We start from the raw sequence: 22,587 nt of genomic DNA, 5'->3' as shown, positions 1-22,587 counted from the left end.
CTATTTATCTTATATATCACATCAATAAATAATTAAAAAATATATAAAAAATTTAAAATTAAAAAAAAATAGTATGAAGTACCTTTGGATTATCATGTAAGTTGTCATATTTAAAATTAGTTAATATTTCTATAACAAAAAAAATTACTCTTTTTAAAAAGTTTATGGTCAATTTTAACTCTTTTTAAAAGATTGATAACTAAATATGATTAAAAAAATAATGGCCAATTTGATAAAATATATAAATGTTAAGGGTTAAATTTATCATTATACCTAAAATATACTATCAATGTTTGAACTTGAAACCTTGAGGCATTAACAAAGAAGTTTCAACCAATACTCCAAGGGGTGTTATGTTATTGAAGGGTTAAAGTACAAATTTGTAGTCGTAATGAATATTGAAATTTATCACTATATTTTGTTTATATTGATATTTGTCATTATGTTTTGAAAATATGAGGAAATTTGTGTACAACTCTTATATGATTGAATTTTATTAAATTTTGCCACTAAATTAGTTTTTTTAAAATTAAATTGTACCACGCAATATTATTTTTGATGATTTAAAAACATAATTTGATAAGAAAAATTATTTCAAATATTTTTATTTTATTAATTAATAATAATTTAACTTATAAATATTAGAAAAACAAATTAAAATTTCTATTTAATGAAATAAAAACTTGAAAAATAAAAATACATATATCGTAACAGAAAAAAAATCATTTTTTTGTATAATAACCATTTTTACTTAATTTTAATGTTATATTAATTAACATATTATTGTTAAATATTTAAGTAAAATATAAAAATTATTTTTATTAAATTTTATCTTCAAAGTATTTTTAAATTAAAATTTTAATAAAAATAATTTTAGTGGTAAAATTCAATAAAATAAAAGTAAAAAAAATTGGTACTTAGACTCCATAAATAAGGTTAGAGGATTGACAAATGTCCTATAAGGGTATACTCAAATATTAAAAAATAAATATTTTTAAAAAAAGACACATGTCGATTATTTAAGACTACTTATAAAATAAAAAATATATATTATCTCTGGTTAAAATATAGAGTTAAAATATAGTGATAAAATTATCTCTAGTTCATAAGGACCGTGAGTAATATCAATATTGATAATTTCAATTTCCACGTGGCAAATTTGCATATTAACCCATTATTTTTCAGGCTCTGACAACATGTGTTTTGTTAGTTGGGCTTTTTGGCTGATGTTCAGACCTCAAGGAAAACGGTCCATTTAGGAGCTTGTTATTGAAAATGGCTTCCCAACAAAAGAGCCCAATAACATCTAAAAACCTCATCTCTTGATCTCTTCTCTCATCCCAGGCGATGATGCGATTGTCTTGTTTCTGCCAACACCTTTCGATGGATTCGGCTTTCAAATCGCCCATCTTTCATCCAACTGCATCTTTCAGTCATTCTCAAGTTTCATTCCCTTTCTTCAGCTTCCAAGCACAATACCTTACCCTCGACAAACCACCCACCATCTTACGCTGCTCTAACTCTTCCACCATTTCTTCCACCACTAATGGTAATAACAACAATATGGCAGGGCTTCCGGTGAAGAAGAAGAGGAAGCGGTATAGGAAACAGTACCCTGGAGAGAATGAGGGCATTACTGAAGAGATGAGATTCGTTGCCATGAGACTTCGTAATATTAAAGGTAAAAAGGTCAGTTCCGATTGTGTTTCTGACTCTGAAACCGACACTGAAAATACCCCAAGCGATCAAGAAAAAGAAGATGATTCTGAAACTGTGAAAAGCGATGAAAATGGTGGTGATGGAGAAGCAGAGACTTGGAGTCCCACTATGGAAGGATTTCTTAAGTACTTGGTTGATAGCAAATTCGTCTTCAACACTATTGAGCGCATCATTGATGAATCCGATGATGTTGCTTGTGAGTTTTCTTTTTTCTCCTAGCAAATTACTTTACAAAAAAATGGGTGCTTTTGGCTTTGTTTTTTCTCTTTGCTTTTCCCCATTATCTGGGGAGTACCTTTTACATTTTTATGTGTGTCAAATTAGAATAATATTGAACTTTGTGGCTGTGCCTACTGATTGTGGATTTTGAGTAGCTTTGTTAGAGTGAAATTTGAGCCTTTGCATAAACAGGGGTGGCCCTTTGCTTTCTTATTTATGCTACCAATATCTGCTACTTGCATGAGTTCAATTGATATCTTCTTGTCTTGTTTTGAATTCGTAGATGTAGAATTAGCATCTTGTGTTCAGTGAATCCATGGTGGATATAATTGATTATGTTGGTCGCACAATTTTAACTCTTTCTTGCTGAATTACTAGAGAATTTAACATCGAAATTTGCTGCAGATGCCTACTTCAGGAAAACTGGACTGGAAAGATCAGCAGGGCTTTCTAAAGATCTAGAATGGTTCAGCCAACGAGATCTTGTAGTTCCAGAACCTAGCAATCCAGGAGTTTCGTATGTCAATTATTTGGAGGAATTAGCCGAGAAAAGTGCCCCACTTTTCTTGTCTCATTTCTACAATATTTATTTTTCACACATAGCTGGCGGTCAAGTGATTGCAAGGAAGGTATGCATAGGGTCATTGCCTTCTGACTCTTCATTTCTCTTGAAGTACTTGTGTTTGACACCTTTGTATGACAAATTTCAAAACGAGTATGAAGATTTGATTCTCCAAGGACCCTCCATATACATGGAAAAGCATAGAAAAAATTGTACATATACCAGTATGCGGTACTCATGATGTTTAGTAGTGTTTACTATCATTGCTTGAGGTGGTAGCATTGAAAGTATTTCTGGATTTGAGCCTATAAACTTTTGTAATGTTCTTATTTTGATATTTAGGAACTTAGATGAGTTCTTTGTATGTGCTTTTATATTGTGTCCTCCAAGAAACTCTAATCTGAAAGAGAATTATGAAGGCTACGCCTCTCTCTACAAAGTGAAGGCAAAAAACGAACATGCAGGAGCTTAAAATAATGTTCTTTTTGCCGGATTTAGATTCTCTGAGACCAAACCAATCATTTTTTCCTAATTTTTAATTGTCTTTAGGTTTCTGATCAGCTTCTTGAAGGAACGGAACTAGAGTTCTATAAATGGAAGGGTGATGTGCAAGAATCATTGAAAGATGTCCGCAAGAATCTCAACATGCTTGGCGAGGTTGATGATTGAGATTGCTGTGTACTGGAAGAATAATCTGTTTCTTTTTTCTAGGTTTTTCTTCATACTTATTTCTGGCTTATACTGTGCAGCATTGGTCTCGAGATGATCGAAATAAATGCCTGAAAGAAGCAGCAAAGTCATTCAAGTTTTTGGGGCAGATAGTTCGTTTGATAATCTTATAAACAGGATTGGTTTCCCATCAATGCACTGTATATTTGTAAGCCGATAACCTTTTCCACTTGTTCTCCTCTACCGACCTCCTTTTGCACTGCATGCAATTGATATTAGAAGGTGACATCAAATATGTTGATATATCCTGGAAATAAACCAACATTCCTCTTTGCTCGAACTTTAGCTTACATTTCCAAAGCTTCTCATGGTCTCAGCTAATATGTTTGTGTTTTCTTGCTGTTCAGCAGGCAATGCATTCACCTAGTTGTCGGGATTGTCGGGACAGCCAACAAATGGAATATCGGCACCACTGTCGTGCATTCATTGACATTAATGTCCTCTAGTGGTGACATTCTTACTTGGGGGCACTAAGCAAAGGAAGCAGCCTTTGTTTCCAAAACATGAAAATGGTGGCGATTGGTGTTTCCACTGAAGATGTGTGAAAATAAACAGCAAGTTTGACGGTGGGACAGTGGCGATGTTTCATGTTCTTGGGTGTTTGCTTTTTAATGTAACATGCAAGAAACCATGAATTTATCCTAGTGGGTGTAAGAGTATGCAGGCTTTGATTAAAATTGGACACTTTATGTACTATTTTGAAATTTTAGAAGAGATATAACCAAGTGGGAATAGACCAAGCTAGGACACTTTCATTATGTTTGTTGTTTGTTAAGTTTCCATGTCCGACACATACAAAGAAATTTTTTCGGATTATCGTATGACAATGCAGATTACCCTCTTGTTGAGAACTTTTAATAAGAATTTATGTTGTGTTCTGATCATCTAGATGAAGATCGAAGAAGCATTTGTTTTACGTTTGCAGTTAGATCAATAGCTTTGTCAAATATTTGTAGATAAATTATAGTTATTTGAGTCCTTGACATGAGACTAACAAGAATGTCTACTCTGCTGCTGTACTCTGTTCCTTTACATTACATCCTCTTCTGCATCAAAATTTCACAAGGATGATTGAATCCAATCCAAGAACAGGGATGAGGATGATGAGGTGTTCCAGAAAAATGAAGTTGATGCAGGAAGATTTAGATTGATTATGATGGAAAAAAAGAGGGTCCCCTTGACTAGTGGTAGTCAGTTGATACAAGTGGTTCACCCCCTATGGATTAGACACAAGGCCTAGTCGGAGGCCGGTTATGGGACCTAGAAATGTGTCCATTTGAAGGGAGATAAAGATTTTCCGGTCTGCAGTAGAAGCCCCACAAAATCCTACTTTGATTTCCGTTATCATAATAACCCACCCATTGCTGGCAATTTGCTTCTTCTACCTTGTCACGCTTCAAAATGCTCATCCTGAAAACATTCAATAACAAATAACAAAAAGAACATAAAAGAAAATCATAGACCACTAGAAATATATACATTGTATTTCAACCATCTACTGTGGAGCCAGCATCTATATTACCTGATACTCATGTAAGAATATATATCCAGTATGTTATACGGGTATTTTATGTAAAAGAAAAAGGAAAAGTGTGCAGAGGCTGGGGCTGGGGCTGGGGATGGTGAAGTCAAAGAAGGTATGCAGTGATGGTTTGAAAATCTTAAGGATGGCAGAGAAATCACGAGAGACAAGGAAAATTGGAAGACACTTGGATTTTCCACTTTCTGTTCCTTTGATAACAATTATGATTACTTGTTGTTACATGTTAGTCTCTTCTATGTTTCTGTTTATGGCCATTCCTCAGTCACTACAGAAAAGAATTTCATACCTGCAAGAAATTGATACGTTAAATCTACAAATTTTGGAAACAACGAATCTTTTGTTGACGTGACAGCTTTTATCTCACTTTCAAAGGTTTTAGTGCTTAATAACTCTTACTCCAAATAAAATTACTTTGTTATCTAAGCACGTGAAACATGACGTTAACAGTAATTCCAAGGCTAGTATTCAAAGATTATGGTCGTTTGCTGTAAACTGATGTTCTAAGGCTCCGCCTTCTTCCTATTTACAATTTACCAAAAAAGGAAAATTTCCTTTAAATTTAGTTCAATAGGTTTTGAATTTGTTGTATTAATTTCTGGACAATCCGCAACCGCAAAATCAATACCTGAGAAGTGAGACCTAGGAAGCAAATACGTGCAAGTTTCCTCCCACCAACAACAAGCATGTATATGCTGTCTAACAATTCAAATCTAGAGAAAGAACGGGGAACAATAGTTGACACTGCATGGAATCAAGACATGCAGGAAGCAGGCAGCAGTACAACACCACACATAGATGTCAACAATTAAACACTATGGGATTATACTGAACCTGTCCTTTCAATCCATCATAACAACCAAAAAGACTCATCAGTCTGCAAACCAGCCAGCACGGCCATTCCCACTCCACTCCACTCCACTGCTAATTAAACTCTATAAATTCCCAGCCAAACCAAACGCTTAAACCCATCTCCTTCTCATCATCATCACTCATACCTATACCTTTTCCTCTTTCAGCCGCTCAAATGGCCAAAACCAACCTCATTGTACCCGCTGCCATTCTCGCCGTCCTTTTGTTTGCTAACGGGATCAAGTTTTCCGAGGAAGTCCGGGTTTTGAAAGCGGACCATAAAACACATCATCATTCCAGTCTAAATGTGAACGTCAAGGGTGACGTTTTACCAGATGGATCCGCCACTGTCAACAATGTCCAAAAAGCTGCCTATCGCACCGACGCTTTCCGTTCCACGACTCCCGGTCACAGTCCCGGCGCTGGTCACTAGAATAACTAGATTTATCACACGAAATATTATATTATTTTCATTTTAAGTACGTACTGCTATCTTATAATATCCACTGTTTGAAATAATGTCTTATATCATCTTTTGTAGCCTTTTTAATCAATCTCATAGGCTATCTTCTATCCTATGATGTTGTTTGATGAGCTGAGAAAGTAGTATTAAGTACACGAAAATTGCATCTTTGTCTCCATTAATAAATTATTAAAATGACTAATGCTACTATTATGTTCCTATTTACATATAATATAAAGTTTCATCTTTCTATTTAGGGCATCTACATATTATAAAGTTTGGAGCTGTCTTGTCTTCTTTAATTGCCTACACCTTTTCAAGTTACCCTTTTTAGATAACCAAAACCTTATGACCTCCAACTATTGTTGGTTATGATTCGTCATGCTTGTTTTTGGATAGATAACTTAATGGTATCATGTTATTTATATATCTTTTTTAATGATTTAATATTATATTATAAGTATTTTCATTTTGAGTTTCAATATTTTTATTCGAACAAAAATTAAATTTAAATAAAAATCTTGAAATTAAAGATAAAACTACTGATGTAATATTAAACTATTAAAAATAGATAATATCATTGTTTCATAAAATCATTTATCGTGAGAAGATATATTTTAAAACTATTATTTCAAGTCATCTTATCTTTTTAAAGGCGTTAAATTAATTGCACTACAATTCCAAATTCAATGAATGCACGTATTAATTAGGTGATGGAAGAAAGATAAGAGGATGGGAAAGGATAAAGTTTTAATTGGAGACAAACTACATCCTTTTATGGAAAACATTTATTAAAATAATTTTGATTCTGTAAATAATGCATGTAGCTGGCGGCGGATTGAGGGTGAGAGAGTGGGCTTAAACCAGTATCACGTGTGCATCCCCTCAAAATCAACGGCTGATATCAAACTAACACCTATCTAATCTAACGGCCAAAACCAGAACTACGTTTGGGTTAAATCCTCTGCTTATACCCTAGCCGCACTTTCTTTCTCTTCTATTTTCTGTTTCCTGGAAAGTGGAAACATTCGGATTCAACTTTTTTTTTTTCCCTTTCCTAAACGAATAAAGAAAAGAAAGAAAGAAAGAAATTAAAACTCAGATTCAATTCAACTAAACATTCAAATCTTTTTTAATTTATATTATTTTCCTAAGATAATAAGTGCTAGCAGTTTTTATTAATAAAAAAGATAAGGATGCAGCAAAATAGTGGCTCGGATTCGCAACCGTCGCAGGAACAGAACCAACGGCAGCAACAACCTCCGCGATCGCAGCCGCAGTGGGTGGCAATGCAGTATCCGGCTGCCGCTATGGTAATGCAGCATCAAATGATGCAACCGCAGCACTTCGTGGCGTCGCCACTTCCACCTCAGCACTACATGCCTTATCACCACCTTCATCTCAATGGCCACGCGCAGCAAGGATCCGGCGGAGGTAGCGGTGAGAACAAAACCGTTTGGGTTGGTGATTTGTATCATTGGATGGACGAGAACTATCTTCATAGCTGTTTCGCTTCCACTGGCGAGGTTGAACAAAATCTCATTGACACATTTAGATGCTTCTTTTTAAGTGCCTAATTTGCTCTAATTTATATTCTCCTGTTTTCGCAACAGTTACATTGTCATATTTCACGGTTTTCTGCTGTTGATATCGTTAGTACGGATTATAGATTAATGTGATTGAATCTTCTTTAATATACTTCTTTACGTGCCTCTCCATTGACAATCAATATGATCGTCATAATTTAATGTATGAAAATACTTCTTTAAATGCTAACCTTCACAATTACTGTTATAAAGAAAAAATTGTATCTGTACATCAGCGTCGGTATTAATTTGCTCTATTCTTGCATGCTTAACCCTAATCAAATGCCATGAATTTACATGAGTACAACCGGTGAACTGTGTGACATCGATTCCCCATTTGAATATAGCAAAAAGAACATTAATTAACTTCTACCCTGTCTGAAGATATAGTCTGGAATATAAAAAAATCTGTTAAGAGAAGGCATTGCTTTTACAGGATTCTGTATTTGTATGAATGTTGAGGTTAAATTCAAGTTAGAATGTAAGGTTGGTAGTGACAGTAACTTTGCATAAATTCATACCAAGTATGACAATGGTACTTAAGGAAGAAAGAAAAGGAAGAATCTTAAAGAAAGAAATTTGAGTAAGGGTTTTAGTTGATTGCCTGCCTAAATTTATAATTTGGAATTTGTTTGAGCAGATTGCATCCATTAAAGTCATTCGCAATAAGCAGACTGGTCTATCAGAAGGATATGGATTTGTGGAATTCTTTTCGCATGCAACAGCAGAGAAAGTTCTCCAAAGTTATAGCAGCATTTTGATGCCTAATACTGATCAACCTTTCCGTCTGAACTGGGCAACTTTAAGCACGGGAGAGAAACGCTCAGAAAATGGCCCTGATCTTTCTATTTTTGTAGGAGATTTAGGTGCTGATGTTACTGATAGCCTATTGCATGAAACTTTTGCTAGTAAATATCCTTCTGTTAAAGCTGCAAGAGTCGTTATTGTTGCTAATACTGGTCGATCAAAAGGTTATGGTTTTGTGAGGTTTGGGGATGAGACTGAGAGGTCACAAGCCATGAATGAAATGAATGGTGTATATTGTTCAAGCAGGCCGATGCGCATTGGTGCCGCGACTCCGAGGAAATCCTCAGGGTATCAGCAACAGTATTCTTTGCAAGGTATTTGATTATTTACCTTGCATTTCTTTTTAAAGTTCACAAGCATTGGTACTTCTAATTTCTTCAAGTTTTATGGAGAATTTATGTTCCTTCGGATCTATCAAAAAGCAAATGTTCTTAGGTGACATTTCATAATTGTCTATGCCTCCTCTCTTTTTGTTGGTTAATTGCCGTTTCTTCGGTTATAAGAACATCTTGGTATTAAATGGTACCTTTGTTGGACAATAAATGCTAGTTGTCTGGGGTTTTTGTTTTTATTTTTATTTTTTTGGTAATATACAATTAGAGAGTTAGTACTCATGCACTCACGGTACAAATTTTATTATCATATCACGTAAGTTATTAGCTTCCTTTTTTAGTGGCCATGACTGAATTTCTAGAATAGTAATTGGGGTTCTGAAATTGACATCACTAAAGGATTTTATTTCATAGCGTGAGAAATTAATTGGTTGCCTCAAAATTTTATTATAAAAAGTTTTATCATTTTTTTTTAATAATTGTAACATCCTTTTACCTCACCTTATATAAAGGATGAGTCTTAAAATTAACCTTCTTGCTCCCCTTTTTCTTTCATGAAACTTAAAACTGGCTTTGGCAAATGTAGCATTGCATGATCGGCACTGTGAAAGAACTTCAGTGCCATGGTCAATTGCCAAACCCAAATGCTTATTTACCGGGTTTTATATCTGCCGCCCTACACAGAATTAATTTCTGGTTGCTATGTTCATTCTTGCACCATCTATTTTTTAAACTGTCCGGGCAAAGTTACTTGTTACGGTTTAAAGTTTTGAGGATTTTACCAGACACTTTTTCTTTCTTTTGTTCATGGAAGGTGGCTATGCATCAAATGGTAACTCAACTCAATCTGATGGAGATTCTTCAAACACAACCGTGAGTTTTTCCTTCTTTTTTCGGCTTTTAACTTCTAGGAGCATCACCATTTGTGCTCCTTGGCTAATCTTATTTATTTTAGATATTTGTTGGAGGGCTTGACCCAAACGTCACTGAGGAAGATCTCCGCCAATCTTTCTCTCAGTATGGTGAAATAGTCTCTGTTAAAATACCTGTTGGAAAAGGATGTGGGTTTGTACAATATGCCAACAGGTAAATCTATGGCCCTATTTCGGCCTTTGCCTATAATAGACTGCTATTTTTAAGATATAATTTGTTACTCAACAGGAAAATTGCTGAGGAGGCATTGCAAAAGTTGAACGGGATGGTAATTGGCAAGCAAACGGTGCGACTTTCCTGGGGTCGCAACCCGGCAAATAAACAGGTCTCTTTTTCTATCCATATTCCACACTCCCTTTTTTCTCCATCAGTAGTTTGTCAAAGCTGCCTGTTACTAGAAAGTAGTATTGATCGAATGACATTTTCCGAAACTAACTAAAAACCTTTGCATATAAGCTTCCTGCCCATCACTTATGATAAATCACATATTTAGTCTACGATTTTTTTGGAGAATGCAGTTTAGAGGTGATTATGGTAACCAGTGGGGTGGAGCTTATTATGGAGGACAAGTCTACGATGGTTATAGGTATGCTGTGCCACCACCTCATGACCCGGGCATGTACGCAGCCGCATATGGGACATACCCCATCTATGGCAGTCATCAGCAGCAAGTTAGTTGAAATAATGACATCGGGGGAGAAGTTGTAGCTCTTAGTGAGTAGCTACTCAAAACTAAAGGGGGCCAACGGCAAACTAAAGCAGTAAAAGCTCTCTAGATTTCTTTAGAAATCTTTATATAAATCCTCTCCAACTGTGGACCGGAACTGAATTTTGACCCCTTAGATAGTTTTTTGTAGGGATTGGAATATAAAAGTTGAATATGGTAAATAAGAAGTACCAAAGATGGGGCTACTTGTCCGGTCTGGTAAGTCGACCTTAAATAACATCTTTAATTACGGTATGGCTCAATCCAAATTAGGCTTGGGAAAGAAAATAGGGCTTTCTTTTCTTTCCTATTTTGAGTTTTTTAATGCTAAAAATGGAGATTTGTCTTAATGGCAAAGAAGATAAGGGTTTATTTTAATACTAAAAATTGGGGTTTGTTTTAACTGGGAGAAATTTGAAGTATAATTTATTTCAAAATTTTGTAGATTTTTCGTTGTAGAGAAGATGAAGATGGAACGAGAAGGAGCGAGAGATGATTTTTTTTTTAAATTTAAATTTTATTGAATCTTAATTTTAAATATTTTATTTAATTAAAAATCATATTTCATAATTTGATTGGTGTAGAGGTTTTTTTTAATAGAGTTAATTGTTGGTACTTAAAGTGATAACAAAACAAAACTTTAAATATTTAATAAAAAGAAATTTAATTATTTAAATGAGAAAAATTGCATATTGAATAGCTTTTTTTTATATGCGTTTATTTTAGATCAAAACTCGTGATAATCTTAATGTTAAGAGAGACTCATTTTTCCTCTCAATCAATCTTTGAAAGAAATTATTGAGTGTTGATACTTATAATTTGAAGCATAAAGTATACTTCATATTTACCTAATAATTGAATAATATAATATAATGTAATTAAATTTTATATTATATTTTACTAATTGAGTTATAGTTTGATTGATATGAATATTATTGTCAATATAAAAAAATATAAGTATGAATGCGTTGAAACGTATTATCTTTTTATTATAGTTCAATGTTACTTTTATAATTTTGTCTAAAAAAGTATACTTGAGAATGACACAAATGGTTTTCTTAATAATAAACAATTTATTTAACAAACATAGATAATAAATTAAATATAAATTTCAACAAAAATGCATGGAATGTAAGCAATGGGTTGAGTTGACTCGGAGACAGATGGACCCAAAAGTCGACCGGCAAATGGGTTGGAAGGAGACAACAACGGGCCCACCTTGGTGACAACCATTCAAGTGGCTCTGCGTTAGATTCATAAATCTCTTCGTATCTTTCCACTTCCCTTTTTCTCTTATGCGCGTGCTTCATACTCCCCTAATTAGGCATCAGACGCTTCAAGAATCATATTTACTTAAAGCGATATTTGCGAATGAGCTTAGATGGTTAAAAATGATTAATTATGAGTATAGTTGCTCCTCGAAAACAAGTGAGTCACACGCTCCCTAGGGAGGAGATTTAAATTAAAACCCACGGAGTGAAATTGGAATCACATGAGATTCTTACAACCTGGCTGCTGGGCCAATCCTACGTGGAGGGCGCCCAAGTCTGTAATTTTGTTTTCTCTTCCCATTGAGAGCCGTTGATTAGTGTAACCAAAAAGTAGTCAAAAAGTTTTAGGGTCCTCACTTTCCGTCTTAATTTAATATAAAACTTCTTTTCTGTTTAATTTTTTGCCTCATGTTTTAAACGTGATTTTATTAGGTTAAAATTTGACATAGCTCCTTATATTTTTTACAAATTTGAAATTTTGTCCTATATTTTTATTTTTAAGAATTTAATCTTAACTTTTCAAATTTTAAAATTCAATCCAATTATTAACGCTGATAAATTTATGAGTGTGGCATTCTGAAATTAAAAAAAATTTAGGTTACTTTATTTTGAGAATTTGGTTTTTATTAAATGTATTTTAACTTAAAACTTGTTTTTTTAATTAATTTATTAAAATCTAATTGAATACTTTTGATACAAAGAAAGTCTGTGATTACTCGCCCTCCAAAACTGGTCAGGTTTCAACTTGGATTGTCAGGTTTCAACTTTTATTGAGAGAAATTACATATCTAATGATCTAATTACATATCCAAGAAATAACTTAAATATCGCCATTCTATTTCTTGAAACCATGTACTTGACAAAATTACATAATATCCTTTCATGTACATATTCAAGAACATGCACTGTAACACCCCTAACTCATATCCATCGTCAGAATAGGGTTATAGGGCATTACCAGAGTTTACAAATTAATTTACAAATATTTCATTATTTCATCAAGCATTCATATTTATAATCAATCAAAATCAAAACATTAATGAGCTAACGCTGGCCAATTTAACTTATTCATGCCATTATAACCAGAATCAAATCATCCAAAATTACTGATAAAATCAATGGATAGTGTGATATATCTCCGACAAGCTTTCAATCCAATCGAGCTTCCGATAATCATTTCAATGCATCTAATAATTATACATATTACCAATAATAATTCAATTCCAATAATAAAATACATATTTATATAATATTCATCACCAAATAACATTCACTTTAATTAAAATTATACAAAATATAGTTCATACGAACTTACCAGGCTAAATTGCAGAAATACCAAAATTTAGGGACATTTTGGTAATTTTCTATTTTTCTCAAAATTTCACCCAATTTTGATCTAAATTAATATTTCATTCAATTTATTAATTTAAATAATAAAACAATTCATTTCATGCAATTTGGTCACTTTTTGACATTTTACCAATTTACCCTTAAAATATTACTTTTATTCAATTTAGTCCTTGAACCTAAAACATGAAAATTGGTCATTTTTAATGAGAACTCATGCTAGTTGAATAATCATTTATTTTCCTCCTCATCCTCTCCATTCCACATCCTTAATGTATAATATCCTTATATGTAACATTATCTATAATTCCACCATTTATTTATATATTAATTCAAAGTTGTCCACTTGAGTTATAGTCACTAAATTATTTATATCTTGAGCTACGGAACTCCAAATTAAGATCCGCTAAATTCCTATGAAACTAGACTCAATAAGCTTTAATTCCATATTTTTTTCATCCTCTAATTCGATTTCCACAATTTATGGTGATTTTTCAATGCTAACCTACTGCTGCTGTCCAAAACTATTTTAGTGCAAGATGTTGATTACTAAGTTTATAACTCCCTAATTCCCTTTCTCTATGATATTTCCCATCATTTTCACTTATTTCCCTTCACTAATATATCAAGAACATAAGAATTTATTTAAGAAAACTCTACTATAACATCATTTCCATGCTTTTTCAACAATAACAAACTTAAAAATATATTGAAATCTTGATGTTCTTACCTTGTGCTATTGATTTCAATCTTTAACTTGATTTTCTCTCCTCCAGCTTCTATTTATTGAATCTAACTTGACATTCTAGCTCCCCATTATCTCCTTATTATTTTTCTCTCTTGGAAGCTATGGAAATTCTTTTGATTTCTAGGTGAAAATAGTGAATTTTTGGTGAAATGACCAAATTGTAAAGAACGCAAAACTTTCTTTCTTCTCTTCTCTTCTAACGTTGGTTGCATGGAAAGATGATGGGATGATGGCTTTTTTTTTCTTTTTTTCCACATATATATACTAAATAAAATAATAAAATATCATTAAAAAATCAAATAAAATATTATAAACTAATATTTATTTGTTTATTTATCTAAAATATCTCCAACATCATCATTGCCTTCTAGATTTCTCTCTCCTTCTAATTGGCCATTTTGCCCTTCATGATCTTTTAAAATTCCATCCTTGAGTCATCACTCAATTTGGTAAAATTACGATTTAGTCCCTCATAATTCTTCACTTATTCAATTTGGTCCTAATTCATCCATTTTCCTTAGTTTCTAGATCATTCCACCCTTAAAATATTTGCACAATTAATCCTTCAACTTTTTATATTTACACTTTAACCCTTCAAATTTTAAATATTTACTCATGGGCAACAAAACTTTTCTCACTTTTGCGAATTAGTCCTTTCTTGCATTAATATGTCATAATATACTTTCCAATGTTGACATAAATCAAAATTTTGGTTTTTGTCACTTTATTTCCTTATTTTACTATATCAAGTATACCTACTTTCTTATTGTAGTAATTTTCGGGATATTACATGCACAAGAGTAAGAATGATTACTTTCTATCAATTTAATCAAACACAAGGTAAGGGAGAATAGATTTGAACCTCAATTTATACTAATTAACATAACACAACTTGATTCTTATACCAAATGTTAGAAAATCATTACACAATGGAAATTTATTTTTTTTTCTAAAATGAACTTTTATCGTGATATTTATAGTGATAAATGTGATCAATTTAAGTACATGTATTTCCAATTTGGGGAGATGTTGAAGTAACAATAGGCTCTAGGAAGGTGTTTAAATTTGTTGGTCAATCTAAATTGGTGTTCAAATTCTTTAAGCTTTTAATCAAATCATCTTCTTTGCTATTTTCATATTTTCGTTAAAGGGTGAATCCAAAAAAAATTTAGTGGGGATTGGAATTGAATTATAAAATTTTGAGAGGTCAGAATCTAAATTGATCATTTATTAATTTATGATTTCATCATTTTTTAAGGGGCTAAACATATTTTTTTCATTTTAGGAGACCAAAGTGCAAGTTTACCGTATATTAACTTAAAATTTCATTATTCATAAATGGATAAATTGCATAATTTTTTTTAGGGGGCGGCGCAAGGCCCCTTCCTGCCCCCCTTAAATTCGTCTATGCTCTCATATGCTTAAAAAGTAGTCACTAACACAAACAACCAAACATAGTATGAAAACCAAGACTTTTCATAAGGGGTGTCGACTTCCTCTATGTGGATGTCCCAAAACCAAAAAACAATATCTAAACTTAAATTATATTTGCTAGATGGGTGCAATTACAATATAACAATTTGGAGTAAAACTCAAAAAATCAATTACAAATAAAATTAACTCAAATAAATTTTTATTAAATTTCATCAAAGTTTTCCCTAATATATTAGGGGTATAATTTTCACCACATATATGGTATATATGTGTGTATGTATATATATAGAAAGAAAAATGAGTATTTGCAAGAGGTATACTTGTATTAGGAGTATATAAAAACAAGGCATAATGCCTAAAATAGCCCTAATGTTTGACTATTTGGTCACTTTGGTCTTTTTATCTTCTTTTTTTTGGAGCACTTTAATCCCTAACGTTTATTTTTTTTGTTAAATTGGCCTATTTTTAACAAGCATGCTGACGTGGTCGTTAATTGACTAATGATCAATATTAACCACTAACGTGGCAGTCCAAATGTAATTAAATGCTGACATCTCACTATTTTGTCTTATATCTTATATTAGTAAATAATTTCAAAATTATTTTAAAAAAACAATAAAAAATCCTTAAACACATACATACACAGATAAAATAATCCAAGTGCCTCTAAACAAAGAACCCTAAATATTGAATCCTCTCACTCTCCACTGAAATTCTGTAGAAATCGAAGCTTGAAATCTAATGGGTCAGTAAAAGAATCAAAAATATTATTTGAAAACAATGGTTGAAAGTCATCAATGGAGAAGTTGTCTTATTCGAAGTTGGTTTCTTCATCACAAGGAGAGTTCGTTTATGATGGAGAGAAAATAACATGTTTCTGCAACAAGTTAGCTCTGAGAGAGACTTCGTGGAGCGATTTAAACCCAAGTAGAAGGTATTATGGTTGCTTAGATTTTTGAGTAAGCATATATTTAGCAATTTTGTTTTAGAGTTCATATGAAATTGGGGATTTTTTTTAGTTTGTTTGATTCTTGTGTCAATTAGACTAAATTGGTGCTACATTTCGTCCTAACAATGGATTTTTAAGTGAATTCTAGGGTTTACATAATAAAATGTTGACCTTTTTTGTGTGAATTGTAAGTTGGTGGATGTGGATTTTTAAGTGGTATGATGATAAGCTGTGTAACAGTGCGAATTAAGGAATTCATGAATTACATGATAGAGAAATAATACTTGCAAAAGAGAATACAAGACCCAGGAAGCAAATTATAAAGTGTGGGAGCCTATGTAGTCGTAAAAGCAGTAATGTTGAGATGTTTGAGAGTGGCAATGTGCGAAATGTGGGCAAGGAGAACAATTATAAATAGGTCAAATATGATGTTGTGGATCACATTGAATTAAGGACAAAGAATAAGGGTTTGAAGCAAAAATATAAATTACTTAAGAAAGAGAAAGAGTTTTATAAGAAAATGTTTATTTGTAATCTATTATTTATCTTATGTTTCACATTATGTAGGAATGTTATAATTTGAAAACTATGGTGTCATGTTTTTGTGTTTTGTATATCTAGTACCTTCAAACTTTGTTGTTGACATAAATTGTCACATTCGAATTGGTGTTTGTAATCTGAGGGAAGTATAATAAAATGTGTACTTAGTTTTGTATCAATATTGGGTTTGTAGCTAATTTGAGAGAAGTATAATGAAAGGGGGCAATTGGAGATACAAGAAAATGTTACATGTACTAAAATATTGGATATTTGACATTGTATGTCATATACAAAATAGTTGTTTGTATGGGTAATCGTAGGCACCATGAACAAAAGTAACTAACAAAATGATCCTAAAGCCACATAGTTGTCTATAGCAGTAATGGTATACCACGTCAGTTTATTACATATACCATCATTGTTATACCAACTTTAAGCAAGTCCTAGAAGCCTGAAATGTAAAAAATATCTTAGGCAACTATTACATACAATGACAAACAAACAAAAGGTTTAGTTAGAACAACACCTCAATTCATTTCTTCATCTTCTTTGTTGCAGTGGATTCTTGTGTGTTGATAGGATCCTGATATGTCATTCTTTTTTGGCTTTTAGTTCTTGTACTCGAACCAAACTGAAAAAAAAATGCACAACCTTAAATTACATTAAAATATTTTGAAACTTGATAGTGAAAAAGTGTTTACGATATACCTGTGGTCCAGTTGTGTTAGGTTGATTGCATGATCTTCTGTTGTGACTCTAACCACCACATTTTCTGCATCTCATAATCAAACTAGCCCTACTGAGTTGTCTAGACCACACTTTTTTCGGTTCATTTTTAGCCTTCCCTCTATTCTTCTTTGGCCTACCAGGCATTGTTTTCTCAACTGGTGGAAGCATGAGCTTAATACCAGATTTTCTCCACTCATGTAACCCATTTATGGGTTGTAAAGCATATGCATATGCTTTCAAATATGTCTCATTGTGGTAGTACCTATGTAAATAGTCATCAGGTTCTTGTTCAAGATGTGATATAGCAGAGCGGGCATGAGGACAAGGGATCCCAAATAATTACCAGCTTCGACAACTACAGATTCTATCCTCTACATTTACTATATAGTATTTTCTGCCTTTCTTAACTTCACACCCATTTTCCCCATTCCAAATCATCTTCCAATCAACACATTTCTTCTTGCTATCATCAAATTTCTTTTTTATTAGTGGACCATAATTGTATTTCCATGAATTGCATAGATTCCTCTTATCCACTATTTAGGTCATCATTTTAACTTTGATTTCCTCCAACATGGTTATTTTCTCTTGAATTGCGAATCTACAACATGCATTAGGTAATCATTTTAACTCTGATTTCCTCCAAACATACCCAAAAATAGAAACCCTGCATAAATATTATCGAAAATCAAAATACGATTCTACAACAGGCTTTGGATAATCCTCTTTCGCACAATTTTTGTACTTTCTCGAGTTAGGGTTCAATTTTTGCTCTTTTTTAAAAAATTATCTAATTCAAGTGTTTGTTTTTTTAGGATCGACCGTCTCATTTCTGAAATGATTCAGTGTCTAATTGTTTTACGTTTTTTTTTATTTTTAATTTTTTTAATGAATAAATTTTTTTGAATTATTTTTTATTTTAACTACATGTGAAATGCATTGGAATTTAGGTGGAATAATTTTCTTTCCACATCAGCGATGTTAAACATTTAATAGCTACGTCAGCATGTTTGTTAAAAATAAACTAATTTGACAAAAGAATAAACGTTAAGAGTTAAAGTGCTAAAAAAACAAAATAAAAGATCAAAGTGACCAAAAAATTAAATGTTAAGAGTTGTTTTTGGGATTAAGCCTAGAAACAATTATTTGAGATGAATTAACTTTTTCCCATACATAGTCGGTGACTCCTAAGGTATTTTTACCACGTGTGTTGCAACACACTAAGACTGATGGATTGGTTAGGTTATGATTTTACTAAAAGTTTGTACTTGGATAACATTAAGAAAAACTGGGTAAGGATGCTAAACTACACTAGACTTTAAGATCAAGAAAACTGCATTTTACCTTTTTGGTGAAGCAATAATTTTAAGGATGAAAAAGGTCAAATAGTTAGTCGGACATGATTTTAAAAATAAATTGGTTTATTTAATTTATACAAACAATTGAATTAATTTATCACACCGACTTCTCATTACGTTCTAAACGGAAGTTAATGGTTGAAATAATTATAAAGTAATAAATTAAATATATTAGTGATCATATAGTAAATTTTTAAAATTTAGTGACCAAAATGCAAATTTATTTAATCATAAATAATTAATTTTGTTGCTTACCTAAAATAAATTTAAAATCAAATTTCTATTTACAAAAAAAAATCAGATCATTTTTTAATAATAAAACTTTAAGACGCCACCTTCCGGGAAGTTCCCTCTTCTCTGGTGGATGCCTAAAATGTTCATGAACCTTTCCTTCATATATATATAATATAAACCCGATCCCCCTCTTTCATCTCATACATTTCTCTTTGCCTTGTTAAGTCTTTTAAAAATGGAAGCAGTGAATGGATGTTCATCTTCTTCATCATGTGATACATCTTCTTCTTCTTCTTCAAAGTCATCTTTGTCTGCAATGGCTTCGAGCAAATCTGAGAAGATCAAAGGTCCATGGAGTGCCGAGGAAGATAGGATTTTGACTCGGTTCGTTGAGAAATATGGACCCAGAAACTGGTCTTTGATAAGCCGTTATATAAAGGGTCGATCAGGGAAATCATGTAGGCTTAGATGGTGTAACCAGCTCAGCCCCAATGTGGAGCATCGTCCGTTTTCACAAGCTGAAGATGAGACCATCTTGGCTGCTCATGCTAGGTTCGGTAACCGGTGGGCCACCATTGCTAGATTGCTTCATGGGAGGACTGATAATGCTGTGAAGAATCATTGGAACTCCACGCTGAAAAGGAAGGCCAAAGAATCAAAACAGCAACAGCAACGAAAGGAACAGATCTCAATGAGTACTTATCAGCAAATGGATGAGGAAGCCTTGTCGACGTCGTTGACTCTAGCGCCTCCTGGTAGTGGAACTGCGTCGGTGGCGGAGAGGAGGATAAGTGTACCGGCGGAGCTTTGGGATGTAATGAGAGATGTGGTAGCAAGACAAGTTAGAGAGTATATGAGCTCAGCTTCATCACACTGAAGCCTCAAGATTTCACTAAGCCATTGTAGTATTCTGTATTAATCTCCCTATGTTTTTGAACAAATAAAAAGATTGAGAAAAACGATAAGTATCTTCTGTCGAGTAGCACTGTTTAGAATTTCTCCCAATTCTAGGAGATGTGTGATAGTGGGTGGCCACCACAAGACAAATTAATACGTTAAATAACTACTCTTCTCTGTACTCCGGTTCTCGTTAACATTAATTGATAACACGTGCAGCTTACAATGCCTTAGATCTCATGGGGTTGGGCAAGTAAGAAAAAAGAAGTAATTGTGTTTTTCACCATTCAAAAGCTTTACTCTTTTTTCCCCTGAAAGAAGTGTAAATGAATTTCAAAACAGATAAAAAGAGATTTGGATATGGACTATGGAGTCTTACAGCATCAAGTATTCATTTTCAGCTTCAATGAACTCTTTGTGCAGATGCTCTTGTAAGATTAGAGAGCAGTGTTTCGATTCCCTGCTTTTGTTAATAGCCCTTGAACTGTTTAATCCCACTATTGCGCGTTGAGTCCAATGGGGAAGTGATGTACCGTGACACTTTCACGTTTTAATCATTTTAATGCACTTTCTTTCTTGATTTAATTTTAGAAAAAACACTGTTGGGATTTATCTCTACCAACATATATAAAGTTCAGACAAGGTGGGCCTTGCCTGTTGAAAACATGGTTTTGAAACCGGATTCAATTAATCAAAGCTCTCTAACTTGACATCATCGACTTTGGGTTTCACATAAGTTGAACAAGGCTTGCATGTGTTAAATGTGGCTTTCAGTACTGTTGTTCTTTCAGTTTGGTGCTTCAATTAATAGATTCTTGAAACCCCAGAAATAAATGCATACAATAACCATTTCAATGGGAGTTAAAAGCTCTGCAGGAGAGAAATTATGTTACCCATGTTAGAGATTTGTGTCTCATAAGGTATCTGAAAAGCTTAATAATATTAATGAAATCGTCTTAGGTTGTTAAATTTCATCACCATATCTAAATTTGTTTGTGAATTGATCAAAATATATGTAGAGGGTTCTTTTGATAGGGTGAAGAGACATTATGTCGGGGAAAGACAACGGAAAGAAAGATTGAAGTAAATTCTAGAAAACAAGTACGGTGGTGATGGACGCAACACGGGGTTAAAAAAGATGAGAGCTACTATGGTTCGTAATTGTAGAGACAAGTGAGAACGTGGGCCTTGGATTGTTGCTGATGGGCTACATCTTTTTCTTTACTTCATTCTTCTTATGAACCTAATAACATAGCATACTTTCTGAATTCCACTATTTTAATATTTGGATTTAATAAATTACGAGTTTAATTAAATTAAATTTTATTTTATAATTAGATGAAAGACCTTAATTTGAATTTAAACTCGAGTTGGAACAAGATAATAAGCATGGGCTTATGCTTCTAGTTATTTAGTAATTCTATTTGCAAGTTACATACTTGCGTAAGAATCAATATTACGGAAGATTTCTGCACTTTATGTGAGATACTGGTATGAACAGCTAGCTGTTGTTAGCGTAAACTCATTAAAATACACACAAAAACAGCGCCTTTTAGCATACAAAACGTAGCCTGCAATGTTGAAATGTGATGAAACAACATAAAAAACGAGTTAAAAAATATATTACGTGCACTGCTACACTTGATTGTTTTGGATTGAAATAAAAAAATAAAAAAAAAAATTGGTGCTATTAGTCAGCGAGTTGTGTTTCATGCATGCTTTAAGCCCATAGTTTATATATAATATGTGTGCGAGAGATGTATGTATAGCACAAGCTCCACCCAACCATGGCTCAATTGAATTTCTTAATTTCATATTCTATTTTTTTAACATATATATCTCGAGATATATGTAATTATTAACCCCAAATTGGAAAAGAAAAATATAAACTACAAATTGGATCCAAAAAGTCAAATCTAATATACTTGGACATAGTATTAGTACGGACAGAACTAATCTTCTTCCAAGCGATGATGACTCGTAAGAAAAAATTAGTCCTCCAAGTTTAGGCGTTGAATCTTCTCTATATCAGTCGTCATTCATTACATTAGTTCGTCAAGGTTGGTGAATCATCATCATCATCATCATCAATGTATCTCAATTTAGTTTAATTTATACGTATAATAAAAATCGAATTAAAATTTAGAAAATAATAGTAATAATTCACATCAAACCAAATGAATTTGTGCTTTCATGGGTGAATTCATAAAAAAAAATTTAAGGGTTAAAATTGAATTATAAAATTTTAGAATGGCGTTATATTAATCTATAATTTTATATTTTTAAAAAATAAAAAGGGCTCAAATTTACCTTCGAATACAGTTAATTACTTAAAATGTAGAAAATATAGAATTCTGTTAACAAGAATACTTTGAAGTTACTTAAATTAATAGTATTTGTTATGATGTGGTTATTGGATATAATAACTTAACTAAAAGTTAATTTGACAATTTCAAATATTTTATTAAATTAATATGAATATTTAAAAGCTACAATAACATATCATATTACATCATAAATTCCCTAAGCAAGATTATTACTTGCTAATAGTTCTTTAGGGATTTCCTTGAAAACCTTCATGACTTTGTCTTGTATCAAAGGTCAATTTGGTAATACAATCTGCGATATTATT

General features: G+C 32.6%; 4 protein-coding genes across 12 annotated transcripts; all 4 read left to right on the top strand.

Annotated features, from left to right (window-relative positions):
- The first annotated feature begins 1,282 nt into the window (after positions 1-1,282).
- On the top strand, positions 1,283-4,113 carry LOC107904929 (probable inactive heme oxygenase 2, chloroplastic). 7 transcript variants are annotated; one of them, XR_005914095.1, is made up of 5 exons: positions 1,283-1,915; positions 2,344-2,567; positions 3,062-3,157; positions 3,250-3,451; positions 3,577-4,113. XR_005914095.1 is itself a non-coding variant. In XM_041094456.1 (5 exons), exons 1-4 carry the CDS (start codon positions 1,348-1,350, stop codon positions 3,340-3,342), a joined length of 981 nt encoding a protein of 326 aa, XP_040950390.1. In that variant the 5' UTR covers positions 1,283-1,347; the 3' UTR covers positions 3,343-3,377; positions 3,580-4,113. The 7 variants fall into 7 exon arrangements, 4 of the variants coding, with proteins under 4 accessions (XP_040950390.1, XP_040950389.1, XP_016686960.1 ...); XR_001686408.2 differs by having other exon boundaries at positions 3,050-3,157; positions 3,580-4,113; XR_001686407.2 differs by having other exon boundaries at positions 3,050-3,157.
- A 1,683-nt stretch (positions 4,114-5,796) lies between these two features.
- On the top strand, positions 5,797-6,054 carry LOC121217128 (precursor of CEP11). The gene has a single exon (XM_041092683.1). It carries the CDS (start codon positions 5,797-5,799, stop codon positions 6,052-6,054), a length of 258 nt encoding a protein of 85 aa, XP_040948617.1.
- Positions 6,055-6,817: 763 nt separating this feature from the next.
- Positions 6,818-10,683, top strand: LOC107904930 (polyadenylate-binding protein RBP47C). Of its 3 annotated transcripts, none has more exons than XR_001686412.2 (7): positions 7,070-7,610; positions 8,311-8,791; positions 9,624-9,682; positions 9,765-9,895; positions 9,971-10,067; positions 10,261-10,503; positions 10,600-10,683. XR_001686412.2 is itself a non-coding variant. In XM_016831474.2 (6 exons), exons 1-6 carry the CDS (start codon positions 7,281-7,283, stop codon positions 10,420-10,422), a joined length of 1,260 nt encoding a protein of 419 aa, XP_016686963.1. In that variant the 5' UTR covers positions 6,818-7,280; the 3' UTR covers positions 10,423-10,683. The 3 variants fall into 3 exon arrangements, 1 of the variants encoding a protein (XP_016686963.1); XR_001686409.2 differs by having other exon boundaries at positions 10,590-10,683; XM_016831474.2 differs by having other exon boundaries at positions 6,818-7,610; positions 10,261-10,683.
- Positions 10,684-19,258: 8,575 nt separating this feature from the next.
- LOC107904931 (transcription factor MYB73) lies at positions 19,259-20,222 on the top strand. Its single transcript, XM_016831475.2, has one exon. It carries the CDS (start codon positions 19,294-19,296, stop codon positions 19,933-19,935), a length of 642 nt encoding a protein of 213 aa, XP_016686964.1. The 5' UTR covers positions 19,259-19,293; the 3' UTR covers positions 19,936-20,222.
- The last annotated feature ends 2,365 nt before the right edge of the window (positions 20,223-22,587 follow it).

This window comes from Gossypium hirsutum, chromosome D05, assembly GCF_007990345.1.
Source record: "Gossypium hirsutum isolate 1008001.06 chromosome D05, Gossypium_hirsutum_v2.1, whole genome shotgun sequence".
Classification (NCBI taxonomy): domain Eukaryota; kingdom Viridiplantae; phylum Streptophyta; class Magnoliopsida; order Malvales; family Malvaceae; genus Gossypium; species Gossypium hirsutum.
Note: the sequence above shows the minus strand (reverse complement) of the source record. Positions and strands in the feature narration are given on the sequence as shown.